This window comes from Macaca thibetana, chromosome 6 (genome assembly GCF_024542745.1).
Source record: "Macaca thibetana thibetana isolate TM-01 chromosome 6, ASM2454274v1, whole genome shotgun sequence".
Taxonomy (NCBI): domain Eukaryota; kingdom Metazoa; phylum Chordata; class Mammalia; order Primates; family Cercopithecidae; genus Macaca; species Macaca thibetana.
In genome coordinates, this window is record NC_065583.1 from 38,389,267 (window position 1) to 38,413,547 (window position 24,281).

At 36.3% G+C, this 24,281-nt stretch overlaps 1 protein-coding gene across 3 annotated transcripts in view; it reads left to right on the forward strand.

The window, feature by feature from the left end:
- The window catches only part of NR3C1 (nuclear receptor subfamily 3 group C member 1), a 456,865-nt gene that overhangs the window by 425,883 nt on the left and 6,701 nt on the right, over window positions 1-24,281 (forward strand). For all 3 annotated transcript variants that reach the window (XM_050794919.1, XM_050794920.1, XM_050794921.1), the window contains 3 exons: window positions 7,668-7,946; window positions 9,586-9,730; window positions 12,933-13,063. In XM_050794919.1, the coding sequence (XP_050650876.1) occupies window positions 7,668-7,946; window positions 9,586-9,730; window positions 12,933-13,063 (555 nt within the window). The remainder of the gene's footprint in view (window positions 1-7,667; window positions 7,947-9,585; window positions 9,731-12,932; window positions 13,064-24,281) is intronic.

A 24,281-nucleotide genomic window follows, 5' to 3' on the forward strand; every position in this document is an offset into this window, starting at 1 on the left:
AAGGTCACCTAGTTCCTTGGAAGTCAAGGAAGAAGTAACATTGAATTTTAAATCTACCAGCTGAGTAGGAATTAGATAGATGAAAAATAAGGGCAGAGACATGATCAGATTTGTATTTTACAAAGACTGATCTTACATGGAGAGACCAATTAAATGAATATGGCAGTCCTCCAGATAAGAGACGGCAGGCAGTACTGAGAGAGAATGGAAACCATGTGGTTCTTTTTATGATTATGATGATTATTGTTATTTTAGAGACAGAGTCTAACTCTTGTCACCCAGGCTGGAGTGCAGTGGCATGAACATGGCTCACTGCAGCCTTGAACTCCTAAGACTCAAGCCATCTTCCCACCCCATAGGGTTACAGATGTACACTACCACACCCAGCTGATTATTTTTTTAATTTTTTTTTTAGTTTTTTGTAGAGACAAAGGAGTCTTGCTATGTTGCCCAGGCTGGTGTCTAACTCCTGGCCTTAAGTGATCCTCCCAATGTGGCCTCCCAAAGTGCTGGGATTACAGGTGTGAGCCACTGCAACTGACCTATGTGGTTCTTTTGATAGGAGAGACTAATTGTTGGTGCTATCTAGCACACACTGTGTATGTACATCTTGGTAAACAGAAAATAGATTTATGGGTATGACTATGAAGAGTCTAATTCCCCAAACCACACACACAACTCTATCTAGGTTTGCCCAGGCTATTTAAACTTAACTGCAGAGTGTCAGCATGTTAAACATTGATTTACATAAAATGATAACTGCCCACTTTCTTGTAAATGTTATAAAAACTGCAGAGATTAACTAAAAAATGCACACAGAAGTTTGCTTTCAGTTCCCCAAGGGTAGTTTATTTTTGTTATAAATACAGTATTCCCCACTTTCTTAGATACCAGATCTCTGTCCAGATTTTACCAGTTTCATCTTGCTGCTTTCTAATCTCCTATGTATGTAATATACTTTGACCATTTAAATATATATTAAGACACTTGAGTTTTTAGTGCCCTTTGGGTTATTTTCTCTGGTCCCAATTTTCTCTAATATTCATTTTTTCATTTTAGCTATTTTATATTTAGAAATAGATTTTGAATGAAGCTCAAAGGACAAACCCAAATAAAATTTTGTTGTACCTCTAATATATTGTGGTTGCTTACCCAGTAACATTTTTAGATGCTTTTCTGAATACACGTGAAGTTTAAGGTCTTTGGAGCTTTAAGCATATAATGTTTTTCTGGGCAATTTCTCCCTATCCAAACTACAAGGAACTTCTTTCATCAAAACAAAAAAGATACATCAACTACAAAGTAATGATTTTGATGGACTAGGCTATGAAATTTGTCTGTTTTTTCCTCCCTCTTACAGTTTAATAGCAATTGCAGTGCTCTTTGCCCTTACTGCACTAGAAGACGACCCAAGGCAGTGACTGACATCTGATTTTTCTATTAATTATGCCATCACTGTCATTTCCAGTTGAATCTTTTGTTGGACATCAGAAATTTTTCTTACATGAATAAAATTTAAGCATACAATTTAGGCTGCAGTTTCTCAAAATATTGTATTAAAAATAACCAATTATATGTTCTTATAAATTGTCAGTATAACATATCCAGTTAGTGTAGAAATTGGCATTTGTTAAAAACTACTACATGTTAGTCTTTGACACACATTCTTCTACTTTTTGGACCCTCATATTATTAAAAACACCTTTGAGTAGGGCCATGATTTACTTTATATCCATTTTTATACTACGTAGTAGAAGAAAATTCTAGCTTGTTATTTCATACTATGATATGTACTGTGTGGCACATATCATATAGTTGATCCAGTTCTACTTGTAGATGAATTGAAAGAACGGCTTTAAAAAGTTCTTAGGGTTTGTGTGTGTGGTTTTACTGTAAAAGTATCATTTTTGTATTAAACTAACCCCAGTATACATAAAATCTGTATTTGGCCTGGCATGTATGTTTGCCAGGAATCTTTGGCAGACCCTAATACTTACAATATAGATGAGCCATGTGTTTCACACCTTTTTTTTTTTTTTTTTTTTTTTTACAACCTTCAGAAATATTCTCTTGTTCATCAGAGTGCTTCCCCTAAGCCAGGAAGTTTCGATGATAGCCCCAGAGTAACTTTGCCCAAGTCTCTTCATAAATGTAACTTAGGACTGCAAGTGGTGTATTTTTATACTCTTGCCCCATACCAAATAAATCTCACGATTTATTTTAAGGGAGTGGCCTTCACTGCTTCAAGTGTCTAGCATTTAAGAACGGATAAGATTTTTAATGGTGATCCTAATTTTTTTTTTTAACTTGCTTGTTTTCTCTTGTAACTAAGTGTTTTTATTCATTTCATTTTGAGGTATATTGTAATCAATCCAAAGTATGGCTTTGTTTTTAGTATAAACAGTCAAATGAAACTTACAGTCTTAGGGCATTATCAGATTTATTACCAAATATTATTTAACTAATTTTTTTAAGTTAATAAACCCAATCTAGTAGTTTCTCTCTTATTTTCAACTTATATTTTAGATTCTGGGGGTACATGTACAGGTTTGTTACTAAGATACATTGTATGATGCTGGTATTTGGAGTACGATTGAACTTTTCATCCAGGAAGTAAGCACAGTACCTAACAGGTGCTTTTTAACGTGTGCCTCCCTTCCTCTATCCCCTCTCTTTTATTTCCCAGTGTCTGTGCCCATCTTTATGTCTAGGTGTACTCCATGTTTAGCTCCCATTTATAAATGAGAACCCAGTATTTGGTTTTCTGCATTAGTTCATGTAGGATACTGGCCGCCTGCTACATCCATGTTGCTGCAAAGAACATGATTTCATTCTTTTTGTGTCTATATAGTATTCCATGGCATATAAATACCACATTTTCTTTATCCAGTGCACTGTTGATGGGCACCTGGGTTGGTTCCATGTCTTTGCTATTGCAAACCGTGCTGCAGTGAACATATGGGTACATGTGTCTTTTTGATAGAATGAATTATTTCTCTTTGGGTGTATGCCCAGCAATAGGATTGCTAGGTTGAATGGTAGTTAAACTCTTAATTCTTTGAAAAATCTCCAAACTTCTTTCCACAGTGGTGTCATTGTGGTTTTGACTTGCAGTTCTCTGATGATTAACAATCAGCATTTTTTCATATGTTTGTTGGCCACATGTATGTCTTTTTTTTTTTTTTTTTTTTTTTTTTTTTTTTTGAGAAGTGTCTGCTCATGTCCTTTGCCCATTTTTAATGGAGTTGTTTTTGCTTGTTAATTTAAGTTCCATATAAACTCTGGATATTAGGGCTTTGTCAGATGCATAGTTAGCAAATATTTTCTCCCATTCTGTAGATTGTCTGTGATAGTTTCTCTTGCTTTGCAGAAACTCTTTAGTTTAATTAGGTCCCATTGTCAATTTTTGTTTTTGTTGCGGTTGCTTTTGGGGATTAGTCATAAATTCTTTCCCAAGGCCAATGTCGAGAAGGTTATTTCCTAGGTTTTCTTCTAGGATTTTCATAGTTTGAGGTCTTACATTTACATCTTTAATCCACCTTACTAATTTTTGTATGGCAATAGGTAGGGGTCCAGTTTCATTCTTCTGCACATGGATAGCCAGTTATCCCAGCACCATTAATGTAATAGGGAGTTGTTTTCCTATGGCTTATTTTTATCAACTTTGTGTAGATTAGATGGCTGTAGGTTTGTGTCTTTATTTCTGGACTCTATTCTGTACCATTGTGTGTGTTTTTTATACTGGTACCATGCTGTTTTGGTTACTGTAGCCTGTAGTATAGTTTGATTTGGGGTAATGTGATGTTGCCAGCTTCATTCTTTTTGCTTAGGATTGCTTTGGCCATTTGGGGCATTTTTTGGTTCCATATGAATTTTAGAATGCTTTTTGCTAGTTCTGTAAGAAATGACATTGTAGTTTGATAGGAATAGTACTGAATCTATAAATTGCTTTGGGTAGTATGACCATTTTAACTATACTGATTCTACCAGTCCATGAGCATGGAATGTTATTCCATTTGTTTGTGTCATCTCTGATTTCTTTCAGCAGTGTTTTGTAGTTCTCCTTGTAAAAATCTTAAACTAACTTAGATGCATTCCTAGGTATTTTACTCTTTTTTGACTGTTATAAATGGGATTGCATTCTTGATTTGGCTCTCAGCTTGAATATTACTGGTGTATAGAAATGCTACTGATTTTTGTACATTGATTTTAAATCCTGAACCTTTACCAAAGTTGTTTATCAGCTCCAGGAGCCTTTTGGCAGAGTCTTCAGGGTTTTCTAGGTATAGAATAGTAAGTGAAAAGAGATCGTTTGATTACTTCTTTTCCTATTTGGAAGACTTTAATTTCTTTCTCTTACCTGATTGTTCTGACTAGGATTTCCAGTACTATGTTAAATTGGAACAGTGACATTGGGCATCCTTGTCTTACTGCATTAAGGGGAATGCTTCCAGCTTTTGCCCATTTGGTATGATGTTGGCTGTAGGTTTGTCATAGAGGGCTCTTTCTTATTTTGAGGTATGTTCCTTTGATACCTAGTTTGGTGAAGGTTTTTATCATGCAGAGATGTTGGATTTTATCGCAACTTCTTCTGCATCTATTGAGATGATCTTTTTTTTGTTTGTTTATGTGGTGAATCACATTTATTGATTTGCGTATGTTGAACAAGCCTTGCATCCCAGAAATAAAGCCTACTTGATTGTGGTGAGTTAACTTTTTGATGTGCAGCTGGATTCAGTTTGCTAGTGTTTTGTTGAGGATTTTTATATCTGTGTTCATCAGGGACATTGGCCTGTAGTTTTGTTGTTGTTGTTGTTGTTGTTGTTGTGTCTCTACCAGGTTTTGGTATTAGAATGATGTTTCCCTTGTAGAATAAGTTAGGGATGAGGCCCTCTTTCTCGATTGCTTTTTTAGAATAGTTTTAGTAGGATTAGTACCAGCTCTTCTTTGTACATCTGGTAGAATTTGGCTGTGAATCCATCTGGTCAAGGGCTTTTTTCAGTTGGTGGGTTTTTTATTACTGATTCAATTTCAGAACTTGTTATTGGTCTGTTCAGAATTTCAATTTCTTCCTGGTTCAATCTAGGGAGGTTGTGTGTTTCCATTTCCACATATATACTTACTCCAAATAATGGCTTTATATATACGAGGATTAGCTGAAAACAAAAATGATACTTTCATAGTAAACTCCACCCCGGCCCCGACACACACACATAAACCCTAAGGTTTTTTAAAGCCTTTGTTCCAATTTATCCATTTCCTCTAGATTTTCTACTTTGTGTGCATAGCAGTGCTTGTAATGGTGTGAAGATCTTTTTTATTTCTGTGGAATCTCTTGTAATGTCATCTTTGACATTATTGTGTTTATTTGGGTCTTCACTCTTTTTTTCTTTGTTAATCTAGCTAGTGGTCTATCAGTCTTGTTTATCCTTTCAAGTAACCAACTTTTATAAACTAGGTTTTAAGCTAAGTAAGATTTCTCTACTTTTATTAAGGAGGAAGTAGCATTACCACAAACTCATGAACACTTCTGTGGAGCTCCTATATTGACTGCTAATCTTCTGTATGCTCCAGTGGGTCAGGAGTTTATATAAAGTAAAGTTGCATTAACTAAGTTGCTTTAACATAGTGATTGCTTAACTAAATGATTCATTTCGGTTAACTCCTTCCTGAAGATATTTTGAAAAATTAATTAGTATTATTTCTTGCCCCAGTCAGTACGGCACAATTGAGTTCACTTGTACTTTCTGAGCTGTATTCAAAAACATCAGTTTTCTCATTTAGGACTATATATAAGTAGTGAGAAATTAATTACAAACTGAGTCATAGAAAATGTTTTTGTTTAATCCAGCTTGTTACTCTTTCTTCCTTGTTCTAATGTGGAGTAATGTATTCTAAACCATTTAAAGTTATGACTAATTGAGGTTTTAACAGTACTGTTCCAGTGTATTGATTTGGCACATGTGTGTTCTCTTTTACATTGTCAACAGCACATTTTATGATTTGGATCAAGATTTCACTGGGATACTTCTGGTTGTTTAAAGAGTTTCTTTATGTATTGGTGTCCTTCTTTTTAAACTTTTATCACTCCTCTATTAAGTTGCGATATCCAAATTTAAAATATTCTAAAAACATGTTCTCCTGCAAGTTGAGGTAATGATAGTTGTTATATGGTAATTACTATAATATATGCCAGGAACTGTTCTAAGCATTTTACATATTTAATTCTCACAGCAACCCTGTGAGGTAGGGACTAATATTATCCTCATTTTACAGAAGGGGAAATGAAGAGTCAGGGAGTTAACTTGCACAGATATCCAGAGACAACATGGCAGAACCAGGACTTAAATCCAAATATGCTGATTTCAGGTTTCTGCTCTTTAGTCCTGTATCATACCATGCCTCCAAGAGAGCATGGTAAACTAATTAGAATAGTTCTATCATGATTCTGTTTCTGTTCTGAAATATTAACTAAAAATTTCTGAATTTCTCAGTACCCCATTTATTATAGAACACAGTAAGAATGGAACCATTCTAACATTGGACATTGAGATATCGTTCCCACCACCATATCTGTCCTCCACAGACTATATGGTGTGTCATTTTAAGGACAGAGGATCTAAAAATGATTTTTAAAGGTGATTTAAATTTACTCTTCCCTTTGCAAAATGGTTTGTATCCCTAATAATTTGAACAGGTACATTTCTTCTTTGATATAAATTACATTTCTTGCCTTTCCTTGGAGTTCTGAGTACTTTCCCTCTGAGAGAACAATGTAATTCTTATTTAGTCACTAAAACAAAAATAACTTCAGGAGTATGAATAAATCTACTAAAAAGTCTACAGGATCCATGTTGTAGTTTGATTAGATGGTTCCATACCAAGTCAAGGTAAAAGATAATTAATTTATATATAATAGGAAAATGGATGCTTTAGGTTTATAGAGTAATCAATATAAATCTTCCTTATAAAAGGGAAATTTCCCACTTATAATTTATGTGAAGTAAAGTTTTTCATTTCATCTTCCCATATGTTTTTAGTCCCAAGCAGTATTTATGTTAGTACCTATGTAAAGGTGAAAAGCGAATTTCTCTACTGGTACTACTAATACTATTTTTAGCATGTAATCTGCTATCATCTTCCTATCTTGATAAGTGGCTTTGAACAAGTGTAAATAGTGTAATTCTCTTCATTGTATATACTACCATGATTTAGATTAATCTTAAACCACAGTTTGTAATCCGTTATTCCAAGCTTAGATTTTTTTTCAGTTTATAGTAAGAGTAATTTGCCTTACATAACCAATGAAATTGTTGCATTTAGAGTGAAAGTGAGACAAACAAATAATTTATAGAAGAATTTACAAAAGTGATTTACTCCGATTGTTTTAACATACCGTTATAATACTTTGTATAAGGAATAACTATAATGAAGTTTCTGGCCTATTTGTAGGCAAAATTAATTGGGAATAGGTTCCTCTGGATCCTTTGCTTTCAGAAAAAAAAAGGTTTTTTCCTCCTCTTCCATGTCACTTTATCATAATTGCTAAATAAAATATTTCTCCCATCTTAATAGTTTTAGAAAGTAAAAATACTTCTTGAATAAACTATGTAGCGCAGACCTTCCCATTACAGTTCATTTCTATGTATTTTTTAAAATATCCACAGCTCGAAAAACAAAGAAAAAAATAAAAGGAATTCAGCAGGCCACTACAGGAGTCTCACAAGAAACCTCTGAAAATCCTGCTAACAAAACAATAGTTCCTGCAACGTTACCACAACTCACCCCTACCCTGGTGTCACTGTTGGAGGTTATTGAACCTGAAGTGTTATATGCAGGATATGATAGCTCTGTTCCAGACTCAACTTGGAGGATCATGACCACGCTCAACATGTTAGGAGGGCGGCAAGTGATTGCAGCAGTGAAATGGGCAAAAGCGATACCAGGTAAGATGCAAAAGATAAAAGAGCAACTATATAAACCTTTGTGTTTTCTTCAGCAAAAACATTTTGGCTTTTATATCATCCTGAACCCGTGGCTTATCTTCTTTCTCTTACTAGTTCTGGGGACTATGAAGGGGAGAGTCAGGTGAATACAGGTGATAGGGAGTTTATAATAAAACATTTACATTACTCCCTGCTTTTCAAATCATTATGCACAGGATGGTAATTTCACATAGGATGATTTAATATCAGAACTCGAGTTACAACAAAGACTCACTCAAAACTCCTTTGACACTGAAGTTCGGGGAAAGAAAATGTTTTTAGTTAATTCCGTTTGTTTTCCTTCATTGTGCCACTTTTAAAAATTAGGTTGTTTGTAAGATTGGTAAACATCAAGTATGTTGACTCAAAATTTGTACTAAAGTAGAATGATTTTAACCCTTCACTAAATGAAATACTACACATTGATTGTAATTTTAAAGACAATTTTAAATAAAAGTTTCCCTATTGGAATTTGGTGTGGAACAGCAGAGGTCAGTGTTAGTGTCAGCTCTGACTTTAAAGACAGAGGGAATTGACAAGCCTGTGTTCACGCAGTTAGGGACAGAACAAGAAAGTAACCTGGCCTCCTGTCATCCTTGTTTTAGTAAGGGGGGAAGAGGTGTGAATAGCAGGGCAAATGTTTTACTTACTAATACCTCAAGCCAAGATTCTTTTCTCTTTTTTAAAATCGATACATAATAGTTGTACATATTTACTGTACATATTTATATTTAGGGGGTACATGTAATAATTTGATAAAAGCACACAACGTGTAAGGATCAAATCAGAGTAACTGGGATATGCATCACCTCAAACATTTGTTTGGGGAACATTCCAAATCTTCTCTTTTAGCTATTTTGAAATATACAGTAAATTATTGTTAACTATAGTCATCCTGTTGTGCTACTGAACACTAAAACTTATTTCTATTAACTATTTTTGCACCCATCAACAAATCCCCCTTCATCCCCGTCACACTGGTAATCGCCAAGCCAAGAATTTTGGCTTAAATTTTACTATTTAGTTCATGTTTACTTAAGCAGACAAAGGTGACAAAACTGGCTACTTTTTTTTTCTCCACATTGAAAGCTATTAGAAACTAGCACAGAGGGGGCTGGGTGTGATGGCTCACGCCTGTAATCCCAGACTTTGGGAGGCCCAGGTGGGTGGATCACTTGAGGTCAAGAGTTCAAGACCAGCGTGGCCAGCATAGCAAAACCCCATCCCTCTACTAAAAATATAAAAATTGGCCAGGCATGGTGGTATGCACCTGTATTCCCGACTACCTGGGAGGCTGGCACTGAAAATCATTTAAACCCAGGAAGCAGAGGTTGCAGTGAGCCGAGATGGCGCCATTGCACTCCAGCCTGGGCGACAGAGCGAGACTCTGTCTCAGAAAAAAGAAAAAAAGCACAGAGGGTTTGAGTCTTGAAGTGTCAGATGACAGAGGAAAACTGTGTCTACCTAGTATTTAATTTCCATTTTCTGTTAGGGGTCCCCTTGTTTTGACAGGGCTAATTGATCTCATTGCTCTTTGGCAATTCCCACAGAGATGATGATCTTAGAATGTTGCCTCATACCTTTATTTCTCTTAATTCAGGTTTCAGGAACTTACACCTGGATGACCAAATGACCCTACTGCAATACTCCTGGATGTTTCTTATGGCATTTGCCCTGGGGTGGAGATCATATAGACAATCAAGTGCAAACCTGCTGTGTTTTGCTCCTGATCTGATTATTAATGAGTAAGTTGTATGTGAGTCATTTTCCCTGTATTCATAGGGTATTTTTAACCAGCTGATGTTTTCCTGATTGACTGCTATTGTGATAATTCAGGACTGAAACAATCCTACTAGGTATCTAGGATGTAGGCAAACTGGAAATAGAGTTATGAGTGCTTGGGGCAGGACAAGTATAATGTAGAGCAATTGTACATATGGCATTATTACTGTCCCAGGACATGTTTAAGGATATTTAACAGATCTCTGAGATTAGTAAAGTCTGTTGCAAGCAACAAGGAATCTTACTGTGCTATTATTTACATAAGGCTATTCCAGAAAGAGAAAGGAGCATGATAAAACTCGTGTGGATTCAGTGGGGACAATTGTAGATGAGGATATCTAGGCTGATGGGGTGGGACATATGGACCCAGACACAAGAGGTGTCTGTTTGCATGGCAGGTATCTATGGTTTAAATATGGGAACAAGTTTGTTTTAACTGAGAGAAGACCAAGCCTTGAAGATTTTATAAATCAGCTATTCTTTTATCCTCTAGGCTTATTCCTGTATCTGTGAAATATGTCAGGTGTCCATTTCCCCTTACCTCATTGCAGTTGTTTCCTCACTCGTTTTCTCCCTCCAGTGTGATGTACATCATTAACATTAAGGATATTTAATAGCATCTCTGACCAGGTAGAAAGTGAGAAGAGCTAGGATGTGACTTCTGTGCTGTGTATCTGGTGATGTGAACACCAAGAGTCTAAGAGTCTAACAGCAACAGACTTGACTAACCTCAGAGATGCTGTTAAATATCCTTAATGTTCAGCAAACATGAACGTTGGCTAATGTTTGCTTCCTCTAGCACAGTATGACTGCACCACCTATCTCCCCAGCACACAGACTGTCTTTAGTATCTTCCCACTGACCCTCCAATCCATACTCTGCATGATTTCAGGCTTCCCACAATCTGACCTCACTTCCTCTCCCATTGTTGTCCTTCACACACTCTTCGTTCCCATCCATTCTTTCAAGCATACTCTTAGACTCTTGGTGTTCACATCACCAGATACACAGCAGAGAAGTCACATTCTAGCTCTTCTCACTTTCCACCTTATATTACTACTTTTCATACCCCTAGCTTATTGCTATTAGTACAGTATAAACAGGGAGTTCACACACACATACCCCGGCCTAAGAAGAATAAAAAATGAAGGAGATTTGTGTTTATATAGAAAACAGAAGACACCTTGACTTTTATTGCCAAAAAGAGGACTGTTCAAACTATTGAATCACAATGTAACAAGATTAGGTAGTTGGATCCAATTTTAAATTAACTGGTAAATATATTTAGTCTCTGGGGAAACTGAAGACATTACTCATCAGAATCCTACCATGCTGTTTAAAAAATACCACGTTGGCAGTATTTATTTTTTAGTCACTTTCTAATATGTAATTTGAAGGCATTTAAGTGGAATTAAAAGCATAAACAGATTTATATGAAACACCAACTTATCCTTCTGGTTTACAAAACCTAATTTAGGGTTTTTACTATTAAGGCATTCAGATTTAGCTTTAAGCAGTCACAGCATAATCTAATCATGCCACATACATTCCTTATGTAAAGTGGGATTTATAAATTTTTTTCCTCAACAGATTTATATTAGTTTCATTTTCATTAAGGGATATGTACTTCCCATTCTTGTGTTCTCATGCTGCTGCATACAAGATGGGCAGTCCTTCACCTTTTTTTCTTTCTTTTTTTTTTTGAGACGAGATTCACTCTGTCACCCAGGCCCAAGTGCAGTGGTGTGATCTGGCAACGTCCACCTCCTGGGTTCAAGCGATTCTCTGCCTCCCAAATAGCTGAGATTACAGGTGCACTCCACCACACTCGGCTAATTTTTTGCATTTTTAGTAGAGACGGGGTTTTGCCATATTGGCCAGGCTGGTCTTGAACTCCTGACCTCAAGTGATCCTCCCACTTTGGCATCCCAAAGTGCTGGGATTACAGGTGTGAGCCGCCGCACCCAGCCCTCCACCCTTTCTTAGCCCACTATGTTTCCATACTGCTCTGGTGTCTGTGACAGGCAGATTTTGCATATCAGAAAGTAAGCATTCAAGTTCTGACCCTCTATAGAGCTGTAAAACCATCACTCATGGTTGCCCTTAGGTCAGAACATTGTGGAAAAAAAATTTTTGTTGTTGTTTTTACAGTCAACAAGAATGAGTTTTTACTTATTCTACTACACTACAATTTTATTGAAATTTTCAGTTATATGAATGTAACCATGTACAAGAAACTAAAGGAAAAAAGGTGCCTCCCAAAAAAGGAGTGTTTTACCTACTATTAAGGACTGGGGAGGTGCCTCTTTGGTAAGAGCAGATTTAAAATTTGAAGAGCCTGTGATCACTTTGGCAGCATGTAATTCATGTCTGATTTGTTTTATATAAAAGAATAAGCCACATATTTAATAGAGAAAAATGATAACCTTTTTATTGTTAAGTCCAAGATGACTTTCTGTCAGAAACTTAAAAAAAAAAATCTTGAAGCATTTTAAAAGCTGTGAACTGAGCCCAGTTTCAGGCTTTTAGTGTCATTTCAGAAGTCAGGAAACTTCAGAGATCTATTTGAAAATCATAGGTGTGTAATGACTTCAGAATCATAAGCAAGAATTGGTTTAGTACCTTTAGTTTAAAGAATATTAAGGCATATGCATGTCAGAGGCAGATTTTGAGCATCAGAAGTCTAGAATCAAGTTCTAGGTCTGGCCCTCTACATAACTGTGAACAGTGTCACACATTTTTGTCTTTAGGATGGAATGTTGTGAAAAAACTTACCTTTAAAAATCAAGTGTGTAGGACCTAAAATTGTGTTGTCTAATTGACCATATTCAAGTGATAAACCTTGATTTAAATGAGCAACTGGTAATAAGTTCTATAAGAATTCTAACACTTTAATTAAATAATAATGCATGGCATGCATGGTAGAAAATAATGTCTCCACTGTTACGTTAGATTATTCATTAGTCTCTTTAAACAGCCAAGATGCAGGAAGAAGTTTAAGGGAAGTTCTCCAAAATTCTGATTTTATAGGGAATTAGCAATAATATTATTGCAATAGTTGTTTTTCATTATAAGTTCATAGTTTTGCAAAACAAAACAGAAATGTACTTTTTTGGGGGAAGTAGCATTATTTCTAACTAATACCCTGCTATTTATCTTTCACAGGCAGAGAATGACTCTACCCTGCATGTACGACCAATGTAAACACATGCTGTATGTTTCCTCTGAGTTACACAGGCTTCAGGTATCTTATGAAGAGTATCTCTGTATGAAAACCTTACTGCTTCTCTCTTCAGGTTGGTAGAACACCTTTTCACTTTATGTCAAAAGCATGAAATATGAAAGTCTAGAAACAAAGGTTAATTTGTATACATAGTACTAATAATTATACCAAGTCTACTATTATTTCCTACTAGTCAGATGATTTTTATGAATGTAAAATACTAGAAAGGCACAGTAAGTGATACCAAGATTAATAAGACAAATAGGTATAGCAGAAACAGAGAGGTATATGAGCCGCATAGGGATCTCTGTTGATAGGAATCTGTGTGGACGTTTTTCTCCTTCCTTCCTCATGGGAAGACATGGAAAAAGAAAGCTGACTACAGTGATTTTGTGTACTATACTGTTACTTGGTTAAAGATTTTAGTTACCTAATGAGTATTAGCATATATAAGAAATTATGGGAGAAAAAGACGCATCCTAGAAAAGGTGTGCTTAATTACTATTGGGAATTGGTTAACATAGCATTGGAACTGGATTGTCAGACAGAGATTCACTATCTAGAAAATGGCAACAAGAGTTTATAAAACAAACTTCTGTGAGATTACTTTTTAGCTAGCAAAGACAAAGATGTCAAAGTGATAAATAAACTACGATACATCCAGATGATGGAATACTATTGAGAACTAAAAAGAAATGAGCTATCAAGCCAGGAAAACACATGGAGGAACGTTAAATGCATACTACTAAGTGAAAAAAAGCTAATCTGAAAGGGCTACATACTGTGTGATTCCAACTATATAACATTCCATAAAAGGCAAAACGTGAAGACAGCAAAAAAAAAAAAAAAAAAAAAATCAGTGGTTGCCAGGGTTTAGAAGGGAGGGAGGGATAAATGTGCAGAGCACAGAGAATTTTTAGGGCAGTGAAAATACTTCGTATGCTACTATAATGGTGGAAACATGTCATTATACATTTGTCCAAACCCGAAGAATGTCCACCACTAAGAGTGAACCCTCAACTATGGACTTTGGGTGGTAATGTGTGGGACAGGAGGTATATGAAAAATGTCTGTACCTTCCTCCCAATTTTGCTGTGAACTTAAAACTGTTCTAAAAATGTCTTTTTTTAAAAAAGCTCTATGAACTAGTTGGTATTATAAACCTTAGGCCATTTCCAGTAAAAGTTACATACCAATGTTTATTAAATACTGAGTTAATAGCTGAATACGTCTTTCACATACAAATACGTACATTTGCAGTTTTTAAAAGTCTTAATTCCATTAGTAACTGTGGTTTCATAGTTGCCAAATAACTGTAAGCTATGGATGTTGCACAAGACTATGACTTTAACCATTTCGTATCTATTTAAAGATTTCCAAAGCACACATTTGTCTTAATGCTTTTCACACTATTTTTGCTCAACAAAAAGTTATTTTATGTTAATGGATATAAGAAGTATTAATAATATTTCAGTCAAGGCAAGAGAACCTGGTAAAGATCATTGCTAGAGACATGTTTAATGTTACCTGTAGCAGTACACTTGTTAAAGAAGTGATTAAGCAGTTACATAAAATTCTGATCATAACTTTGATTGATACCATGAAGGTATAATTCAGTGCCTAGATACTAACAACCTTATTTGTTTAAAAAAAAAAAAAAGTGGTTTCAGTTGCATACATCCCAGACTAACTGAGCTGTATGATTTTTTTCATTGTAAATAATAAGAAAAAGTAAATTGGCCTAGTACATATCACAAGTTCTTCTTTTTAAAAAATAATAGAAATATAAGGATGGAAATATATACCTTAAGATATAGACTTCTACTATGATAGACTACTGGAATAGGTACTATAACCTCCCACCAAAAATGCTAGACTAAAACAATTAAGAACTAAGTGAAGGCAGGAACCCACAGAGGTAAGTGGAACTCAAGCCAACTTGCTCTTTGAGGGCATTTGTACAACCTGGTAAATTAGTTTAGTAAGTTGGAGTTTTTTTAAGTTTATAATCTTTTTTAAAATTATTTCAATAGGATTTTTGGGGAACAGGTAGTGTTAGGTTACATGAATAAGTTCTTTAGTGGTGATTTCTGGAATTTTGGTGCACCCATCACCCGAGCAGTATACACTGTACCCAATGTGTAGTCTTTCATCCCTCACTCCCCTCCCCAACCCCAGTCCCCAAAGTCCATTATATCATTCTCATGCCTTTGCATCTTCATAGTTTAGCTCCCACTTATAAGTGAGAATATGCAATATTTGGTTTTCCATTTCTGAGTTACTTCACTTATAATAATGGTTTCCAGTTCCATCCAGGTTGCTGCAAATGCCATTATTTTTTTCCTTTTTGTGGCTGAGTAGTAGTCCATGGTATGTATATACCACATTTTCTTTATCCACTCGGTGATTGATGGGCATTTGGGCTGGTTCTGTATATTTAGTAAGTTTAAAAACAAGAAATGGAAATATAAATGCAGTTTAAAAGGCAAGTGGATTGGTCTGAAAACAGATTGGACACATTTGAAGAAACACTTGAAATGTATATCTGAAAAAATCAGCCAGAATACAATTGTTTTTAATGATTGTGTGTATGTTTGTGTATATAAACCACAAGGGAGATCTGTAGGTACTGAAAATCACAACTGGAAAATGGCAACAAAGCTATAGAAACTGGAAAAACAATGACTTTTCTTAGATCCCTCAGAGAATGGAGGTCATAGGACAAACCACCACTTCAAAATTTAGAACAGACAAATACAGAGAAACAGCCAAGATCAGCTTACTGGGGAAAGATGCCACTGAAGGCAGGAAGACTAGGCAATTTTGATGAATTGCTGGAGGCTGAGCAAGGACTAGTTTCAGAGTTAAAAACTCCCAGGGACCCAGTCTTAGTGGGGGTTTCCTGCAATTTCTTGGGTTTACCCCACAGAATTTCTAACTTCCAGAAACTCCACAAGATTCTTAGGGTGAAGAATTCCCTCCTTTTTCTGATAAAATTAGGGGGAAGGTAAAAATTGGAAATATGTAGGAGAGTGTTCACAACAAAGGCCTGCACTGTAAGGAAAACTAATTCAACAGACCCTAATGTGACCTGAGGGGAAGGCAAACTGAGGATTCTGGCCCTGTCTTAGCCTTCTTGTCTCATTTCTGAAAATCACAGCCCAGGGTTTCAGACCCACTAAAAACAACTGAGATTTAATCATATAGATTATAAAATACTTCACCTCCCCCTCCCCAACACCTTACCACCATATAAACAGGGCTCCAGGATAAAATAACAGTGGATTACAACTGAGAGAGCTGCAGGACACAAGCTGTTTAAGGAGTTCTTAGGAAACCCAAAGACAACCAAAGAAAAAGTAAATAAAAACAAGGAAACTAGAGGAAACTGAAGCCTCTAGTACCTACAACTACGGCAAACATTAAATACAGCCTGCCTCCTAGCCAGATTAGCATGAAACCTCACACTAAAAGTCAAATTACTTCAGTTTTGATATATCGTGTCCAGCTTTCAACAAAAAACCATAAGGCATGCTAAAATGCAAGAAAAAACCCACAGTCTGAAGAGACAAAACAAGCGTCAGAAGCAGTCCTCAGATATGACACAATATTTCAGTTATCAGATAGGGAATTTACAATACCTATGATTAGTAGGTTAAAGGCTCCAGTGGAAAAAGTAGACAACATGCAAGAAGTGATGTATGCAGAGAGATGGAAACTCTAAAAATAAATTGTAAGGAATGCTGTAAGGAAATGCAGAATGATGTTGATGGGCTCATCAGTAGACTGAGCACAGCCAAGCAAAGAGTCAGTGAGCTTGAAGATAGGTCAAAGGAAACTCCCCCAAACTCAAATGCAATATGCTGAATCGAAAACAGTTATAAACATGGTAGACATTAATCCAGCTATATCAGTAATTACTGTAAATTTGAATGTTCTAAGTACACCAATCACCTATTTTTTAACTAGGAGGTGAAAATAAAGTTTGCCACCAGATGGTCACTAAAAAATTATTAGAGGGTATACTTAGGCTAAAGAAAAATAATCCTGGCCAGGAGTGGTGGCTCTCACCTGTAATCCCAACACTTTGGGAGGCTGAGGCAGGCAGATCACAGGGTCAAGAGATCAAGACCATCCTGGCTGACGTGGTAAAACCCCATCTCAACTAAAAATACAAAAATTAGCTGGGGATGGTAGTGTATGCCTGTAGTCCCAGCTACTCAGTAGGCTGAGGCAGGAGAATCGCTTGAACCTGGGACACAGAGGTTGCAGAGAGCCAAGATCGCGCCACTGCACTCCAGCCTGGTGACAGAGCGAGACTCCATCTCAGAAAAAGATAAATAAAAGTAATCCCATCTTTAAGAAGGACTGAAGAATAAGGAAAGTGGTAAATAATGTAGATACATTTAAACTGACATTTACTGTGTATATAAAATAACAGTAACAATTTGCTTGAGGGTTAAAAAACTTAGAACTAAAGTATGTTTAAGTTTCAAGGATGACAACTAGAAATAAGGTATGCAGGGTATGCAAAGTACCAAACCATCAGGGGAAGAGAATACCTAAGAAAAACAATTCAAAAGAATGAAAGATGTGAGAGGAGGGAGAAAAATGCATAACAAGGGCATGAAAACAGGAAGTAACAGATAAGGTACAGTAGTACAGCTAAATTCAAACACAGCAGTACTTTCATTAAATGTAGAGATGGGGCCAGGTGCAGTGGCTCACACCTGTAATCCCAGCACTTTGGGAGGCTGAGGTGGGCAGATCACTTGAGGTGAGGAGTTCGAGACCAGCCTGACCAACATGGCCAAACCCCGACTCTACTAAAAATATAAAAAGTTAGCCAGGTGTGGTGGTGCATTGTTATCCCAGCTACTCGGGAGGCTGAGGCAAAAGAATCATTTGAACCTGGGAGGCGGAGGTTGCAGTAAGCCAAGATCGTGCCACTGCTCTCCAGCCTGGGTGAGAGAGGAACACTGTCTCAAAAATAAAATAAATGTAGAGACGGACTGAATGCTCCAAGCTAATCTGACAGGATTTTAGAAATAATCCAAATTTATGCTATTTAAAAGGGCTATATCTGAATAAAGATACTGAAAGGCTGAAATAAAAGGATCAACTTTGCATAGTATAACATGGCAGACTTTTTCTGTAAAGGGCCAGATGGTAAATGTTAGCTTTGCACAGTCTCTGTCACAGCTACTAAACTCTGCCCTTGTGGCAGGAACATAGTCATTGACAATACTCAAATAGAACAGGTGTGGCTGTGTTCCAATAAAACTTTATTTACAAATACAGGCTGCAAGTAGGTTTTGGCCCATAGGCCAAATTTGCTGGCCCCTATACTGACCAAAAGAAAACTGAAGGAGCGGCCGGGCGCGGTGGCTCAAGCCTGTAATCCCAGCACTTTGGGAGGCCGAGACGGGCGGATCACGAGGTCAGGAGATCAAGACCATCCTGGCTAACACGGTGAAACCCCGTCTCTACTAAAAAAAAAAAAAAAAAAATACAAAAAATTAGCCGGGCGTGGTGGTGGGCGCCTGTAGTCCCAGCTACTCGGAGGCTGAGGCGGGAGAATGGCGTGAGCCCGGGAGGCGGAGCTTGCAGTGAGCCGAGATCGCGCCACTGCACTCCAGCCTGGGAGACACAGCGAGACTCCGTCTCAAAAAAAAAAAAAAAAAAGAAAACTGAAGGAGCTACGTTATTACCAAACAAAATAGATGTTAAGGCAAAATACTTATTAAAGCATTTGTTCACCAGGAAAAATAATTCTAAATATATAGTTTCAAATTACATAATACAAAAATTCATAGAACAAGAATACTTAGATAAATCTTGTAAAAATAGTGAGATTTTACTATACCTTTCTCACAAATTAATCAAGCAGACAAAAAAATAAGGATATGGATGTACATTTCATCTCTGTTGGGTCAGTACTGAAGTGTGAGATCATTGGGACATATGTTGAGTGTGTGTTTAAATTTATTTTTAAAACTGCCAAATTTTTCCACAATTGTTAACATTTACCAGAAATGTATGAGACTTAAGATATGCTCTATATCCTCCTCAGTACTTGGTACTGTCAGCCTCTTTCATCATAGGTATACTGTGATTAAAGATACTAAGCATCTTTTCACGGGCTTATTGGCCACCTATATTTCTTATTTGGTATAATCTTTTGCCCATTTTTTAACTGAATTATTTATCTTCTTATTGGGTTTTAAGAATTATTCAAATATTCTCAATATAGCCCTTTATTAAATATATGTTTTGCATATGTTTTCTTTCAGTAAGTGGATTACATTTACAATTTTCTTAACAGAAAATGTAGAGATGAGCAAAAGTATGTAATTCTGAAGAAAGCTTCATGTCTTTGTGTATTAAGAAAGTTTTGCTTAATCCAGGGTTAAAAAGATTTTCTACTATTTGTTTTCTTGTAGAAATTCTGTAGTTTCAGCTCACATGCTTAAGTATATGATGCAAGGTAAGGGACAAGGTTCATTTTTTCCCCAAAATCCGCATCTGGTTGCCCCAGAACTTGACTCTTTTCCCTATTGAGTTACTTGGCAATTTTATAGAAAATCAGTTGTTTGTGTATGTGTGGGTCTACTTTTAGACTCTTGTCTTACCCAATGATCTGTATGCCTATATTCATATTGATAACATCCTGTCTTGATTACTATTGCATTACAGTAAATCTTAAAATCGGGTAATATGAATTCTCCCAATCTGTTGTTCTTTTCCAAACTGTTGTTTTGGATATTCTAGTTTCCTTGCATTTCCACTTTTTTTGTGGATATTCTAGGATATTCTAGCTTCCTTGCATTTCCACCTTTTTGTTTTGTTTTGTTTTTTTGAGATGGCCCAGGCTCCTGGCCCGGGCTCCTGTTGCCCAGGCTGGAGTGCAGTGGCGTGATCTTGGCTCATTGCAGCCTCCCCAGTAGCTGGGATTGCAGGCACCCACCACCATGCCTGGTTAATTTTCGTGTTTTTAGTAGAGATGGGGTTTCGCCATGTTGGCCAGGCTAGTCTCAAACCCTGACCTCAGGTGATCCACCCACCTCGGCCTCCCAAAGTGCTGGAATTACAGGCATGAGCCACCACGCTTGGTCTTCCACATATTTTTTAATTAGCTTGACAATTTCTACCAAAAAAAAAGTCTTTTGGGGCTGGGTGTAGTGGTTGCTGGGTGTGGTGGTTCATGCCTGTAATCCCACCACTTTGAGAGGCCAAGGCAGGCAGATCGCTTAAGCCCAAGAGTTTGAGACCAGTCTGGGCAAAATGGCGAAACCCTGTCACTACAGAAAATACAAAAAATTAGCCAGGCATGGTAGCTCGTGCCTGTAGTCCCAGCTACCCAGGAGGCTGAGGTGGGAGGTCAAGGCTGCAGTGAGCCATGATCATGCCAGTGCACTCTAGCCTGGGCAACAGAGTGAGACTCTGTCTCAAAAACACAGTCTGATGGAATTTTTATTAGGATAGCCTTGAATCTATAGATCCATTTGAAAATAATTAACATCATAAATGTCCAGTTTCCAGCAGGGCGCTATGGCTCACACCTGTAATCCCAGCACTTTGGGATGCCGAGGTGGGCAGATCATCAGGTCAGGAGTTCGAGACCAGCCTGACCAACATGGTGAAACCCTGTCTCTACTAAAAATACAAAAAAATAGCCAGGCGTGGTGGCACAAGCCTGTAGTCCCAGCTACTCAGGAGGCTGAGGCAGGAGAATCGCTTGAACTTGGGAGGCAGAGGTTGCAGTGAGCCGAGATTGTGCCAGCCTGGGCAACAGAGTGAGGTTCCATCTCAAAAACAAAAAATTCCATTGTTGAGAGAGAATAGGAATTCCAGCTTTGGAGGAGTGCGGAGACCATCAAATCCTCTTTCCAAAAAAAAATAACTATACTACTAAGCAGAGTATAGTTCCACAAATATTCTTCTGTAAAGAGACTCACAGTACATATTTGTCTTTGCAGGCCATATAGTCCCTGTTGCAATTCCTCAGTTCTACAGTTGTAACAGGAAAGCAGCTATATACAATATGTGAATGCTTGTGTTCTAATACAAATTTATTTGCAAAATCAGGAAAATGGCTTGAAATGGTTTAAGATCTAGTTTTCTGACTAGATCATGGTATATAATCTTTTCCATATATATTTTGAATTTGGTTTGCTAATATTTTGTTGATCATTTTTCTATCTCTCTTTATGAAGGATGTTGATCTACAGCTTTCTTTTCTTGTGATATATTTTTCTGGCTTTGTTACCAGGGTAGTACTAGCCTCTTAAAATGAGTTGGGAAGTATTCTCTGTTTTCTTAAAGAGTTTATAGAGTATTGATCTTATTTATTCTTTAAATATTTGATATATGTCACCAGTGAAGCCATCTGGGTCTGGTGTTTTCTTTCAGGGAAAATTTTTAATTATTAATTAGATTTGCTTGTTATATAGATCTATTCAGAATTTCTATTTTTCCTTGACTTTGTTTTGTAATTTGTGTGTTTCTATGAAATGAGCCATTTTGTCTGAGTTGTCTAACTTGGGCATAAAGTTGTTTGTAATCTAATCCTTTAAATTTTGTGGGATCCATAGTGGTGTCCCCTCCATGATACATTTTGATAATTTATGCCTGATCATCTCTTTTTCTTGGTCAGTCTACTTAGAAATTTATTTTGTTAGTCTTTACAAAGAACTAATTTTTAGTTTCATTGATTTTGTCCATTGTTTTTTGTTTTTTATGTCATTGATTATTTCTTTTTTTTCTGCTTGCTTTTCATTTAATTTGTTCCTCTTTTTCTAGTTTAAGGTAGAAACTTCCATTATTAGTTGGAGACCTTATTTTCTTATATAGATGTTTAAAGCTAAAAAATTTTTTATGTATTTTCATTCATTTTCTAATGTCCTTCATGATTTTTTTTTCATTGACCCATGTGTATTGCTTTAATTTTTACATATTTGGGGATTTTCTATCTCTCTTCCTATTCATTTCTAATTTAATTCCATTGAGGTAGGAGATACACTGAATGACTCTAATAAGTTTTCTGAGACTTTTTTAGGCAGTTGCTTATGGTCTATCCTGAGCGTTCCATGAGTGCTTAAAAAAAAAAACTTACACTGTGCTCTTGTTAAGTAGGGTTTTATGAACATCAGTTAGGTCAAGTGGATTGATAGAGTAGTTCAGGTTTTCTGTATCTTTGCTGATTTTCTGTCTAGTTGTGCTAGATTCCTACTACTTTGTCTACATCCTTGCTAGAGCTTGGTATGGTCTTTTTATTATCGCTATCCTAGGGAGTATGTAGTTGACCCTTGTGACTTGCCATGCATTTAATGACTGCCCATGTTCATAGCAGCATTATTCATAATAGCAGAAAAACTTTTATCATATGCTTTTGTGCAAGATCATATATCTTTCATTTTTAGTCTATTAATACGGTATAATATACTGTTGTTTAATTTTTGAGTAATTGACTAGCCCTTCATTCCTGGGATAAATCCTATTTGGTTATGATATAATATCCTTTTGACATATAGCTGAATTCAGTGTACTAAAATTTTGGTATTTTTGCATCTAAATCCATGAGGGATATATTCTATAGCTTTGGTGTTATGATAATATGGTATTATTTCTTCCTTACAGAGCAAGACTCCATCTCAAAAAAAAAAAAAAAAAAAAAAAAAAAATGTCTGGTAAAACTCAGCAGCGAAGCCATCTTGGTTTGCTTGGAGCCTTTTTTGTAGAAAGGTTTTCAAGTACAAATTCATCAAATGTTTACTGATATTTGTTTATTCTTGAGTGGGCTTTGTTGGTTTACATCTTTGAAGGAATTTAACTGTTTCCTTCAAATGTTGAATTTATTGGTATAAAAGTTATTCATAATATTCTTCTAATGGTTCCAGCATCGCTAGTATTATTCCCTTTCATTCCAGACATTGGTATTTAATATATTCTTGCTTTTTTTTTTTTTTTTTAAATCAGTCTGGCTAAAAGTTTTCAGTTTTACCGATGTTTTCATAGAACCAGCTTGGTCTTGATTTTGTTGTTGTTTATGCATGTTCTTAGTTATGCGTTTCTACTCTTTATCCTTTCCATTTTTCTTGTGTTTAGTTTACCAGTTTAGGGTAGAAGCATATATAATTGAGACCTGTCTTTTCTAATAAAAGCTCTTAATGCTGTAAATTTTCTAAGCACTGTCTTGATTGCATCCCACACATTTTGCTATGCTGTGTTTTCAGTACTAGAGATTTTAAAGTTTTTCTTATGATGCCTTATTTAATCCATAGCTTACTAAATGTCAAATTCCAAACATTTGGGTTTTTCTACAGATATGTTTGTTACTGACTTCTGTTTAAATCTCATTTTTGTCAGAGAGCATTCATTGTATGATGTAATCCTAAGTGTATTCAGTCTTGTTTTATGTTCTAGATTAATGTTCTGTGTATACTTGAAAAGAATGCAGTTCTTGGGTAGACTGTTTCAGAAATGTCAAATTATTGATTCTGAGACAAAGGTTTTTATAATTGTAGATTGTCTGCCAAATATCCCCTTGGAGGCAAACTCTCCCCCTCCCTTTTGAGAATCACTGATCCATTGTCGCCTTTTTGCTGGGAGTAATTTAGCCTTGCTTCTGAGATGTGGCCCCTAGGTCTCTACTGAATTCCCTGCATATTTAATTAGATCTTTCTTTCCCCTATGGCCTCAAGGGATTTCACCCTAAGTATGCACGAATTTTTACTTTGTGTACCTCCTTAGTTTCCAGTAGTCTAACCCATAAATTAAAGCTGCTTTAGCCTCCCCAAACTTCAATCTCTTTCTCCTCAATCCAGCAAGATTGCTAGACTCTGGGTTCCCTTTCCCTGCTCTGCAGTATGATGATTACTTTCAAGCAAAAAGGCTTAGAATTAAGATTTCTTGCTCCTAGGCTAGGTATGGCTTACCATCTTTGTTTCTCTTTTCCTAGAGATCATAATCATGTATTGCTTGTTTTCTAGTTTTCCAGTAGGAGGGGAATTCCAGGCTGTACTTACTTCCTGCAGCCAAAAGAGTATGTCATGTTAGTGATTTCAATACTAAAACATTAAACAAAAAATTTGAGATGGATGAAATTATTTTATATGCATATTGAATTGGGCTTCACCATAGTTATTTTTAGAATTAGGACTAACCAGCAGGGGAAAAAAACTATAAGTAATCACTGTTTTACAATTTTGCAATAATTAGATTTTCTATAGCATAGTAATGTGTAAAATTAACCCATTGTTAACATAGAATGCCCTTATCACACCTGATTA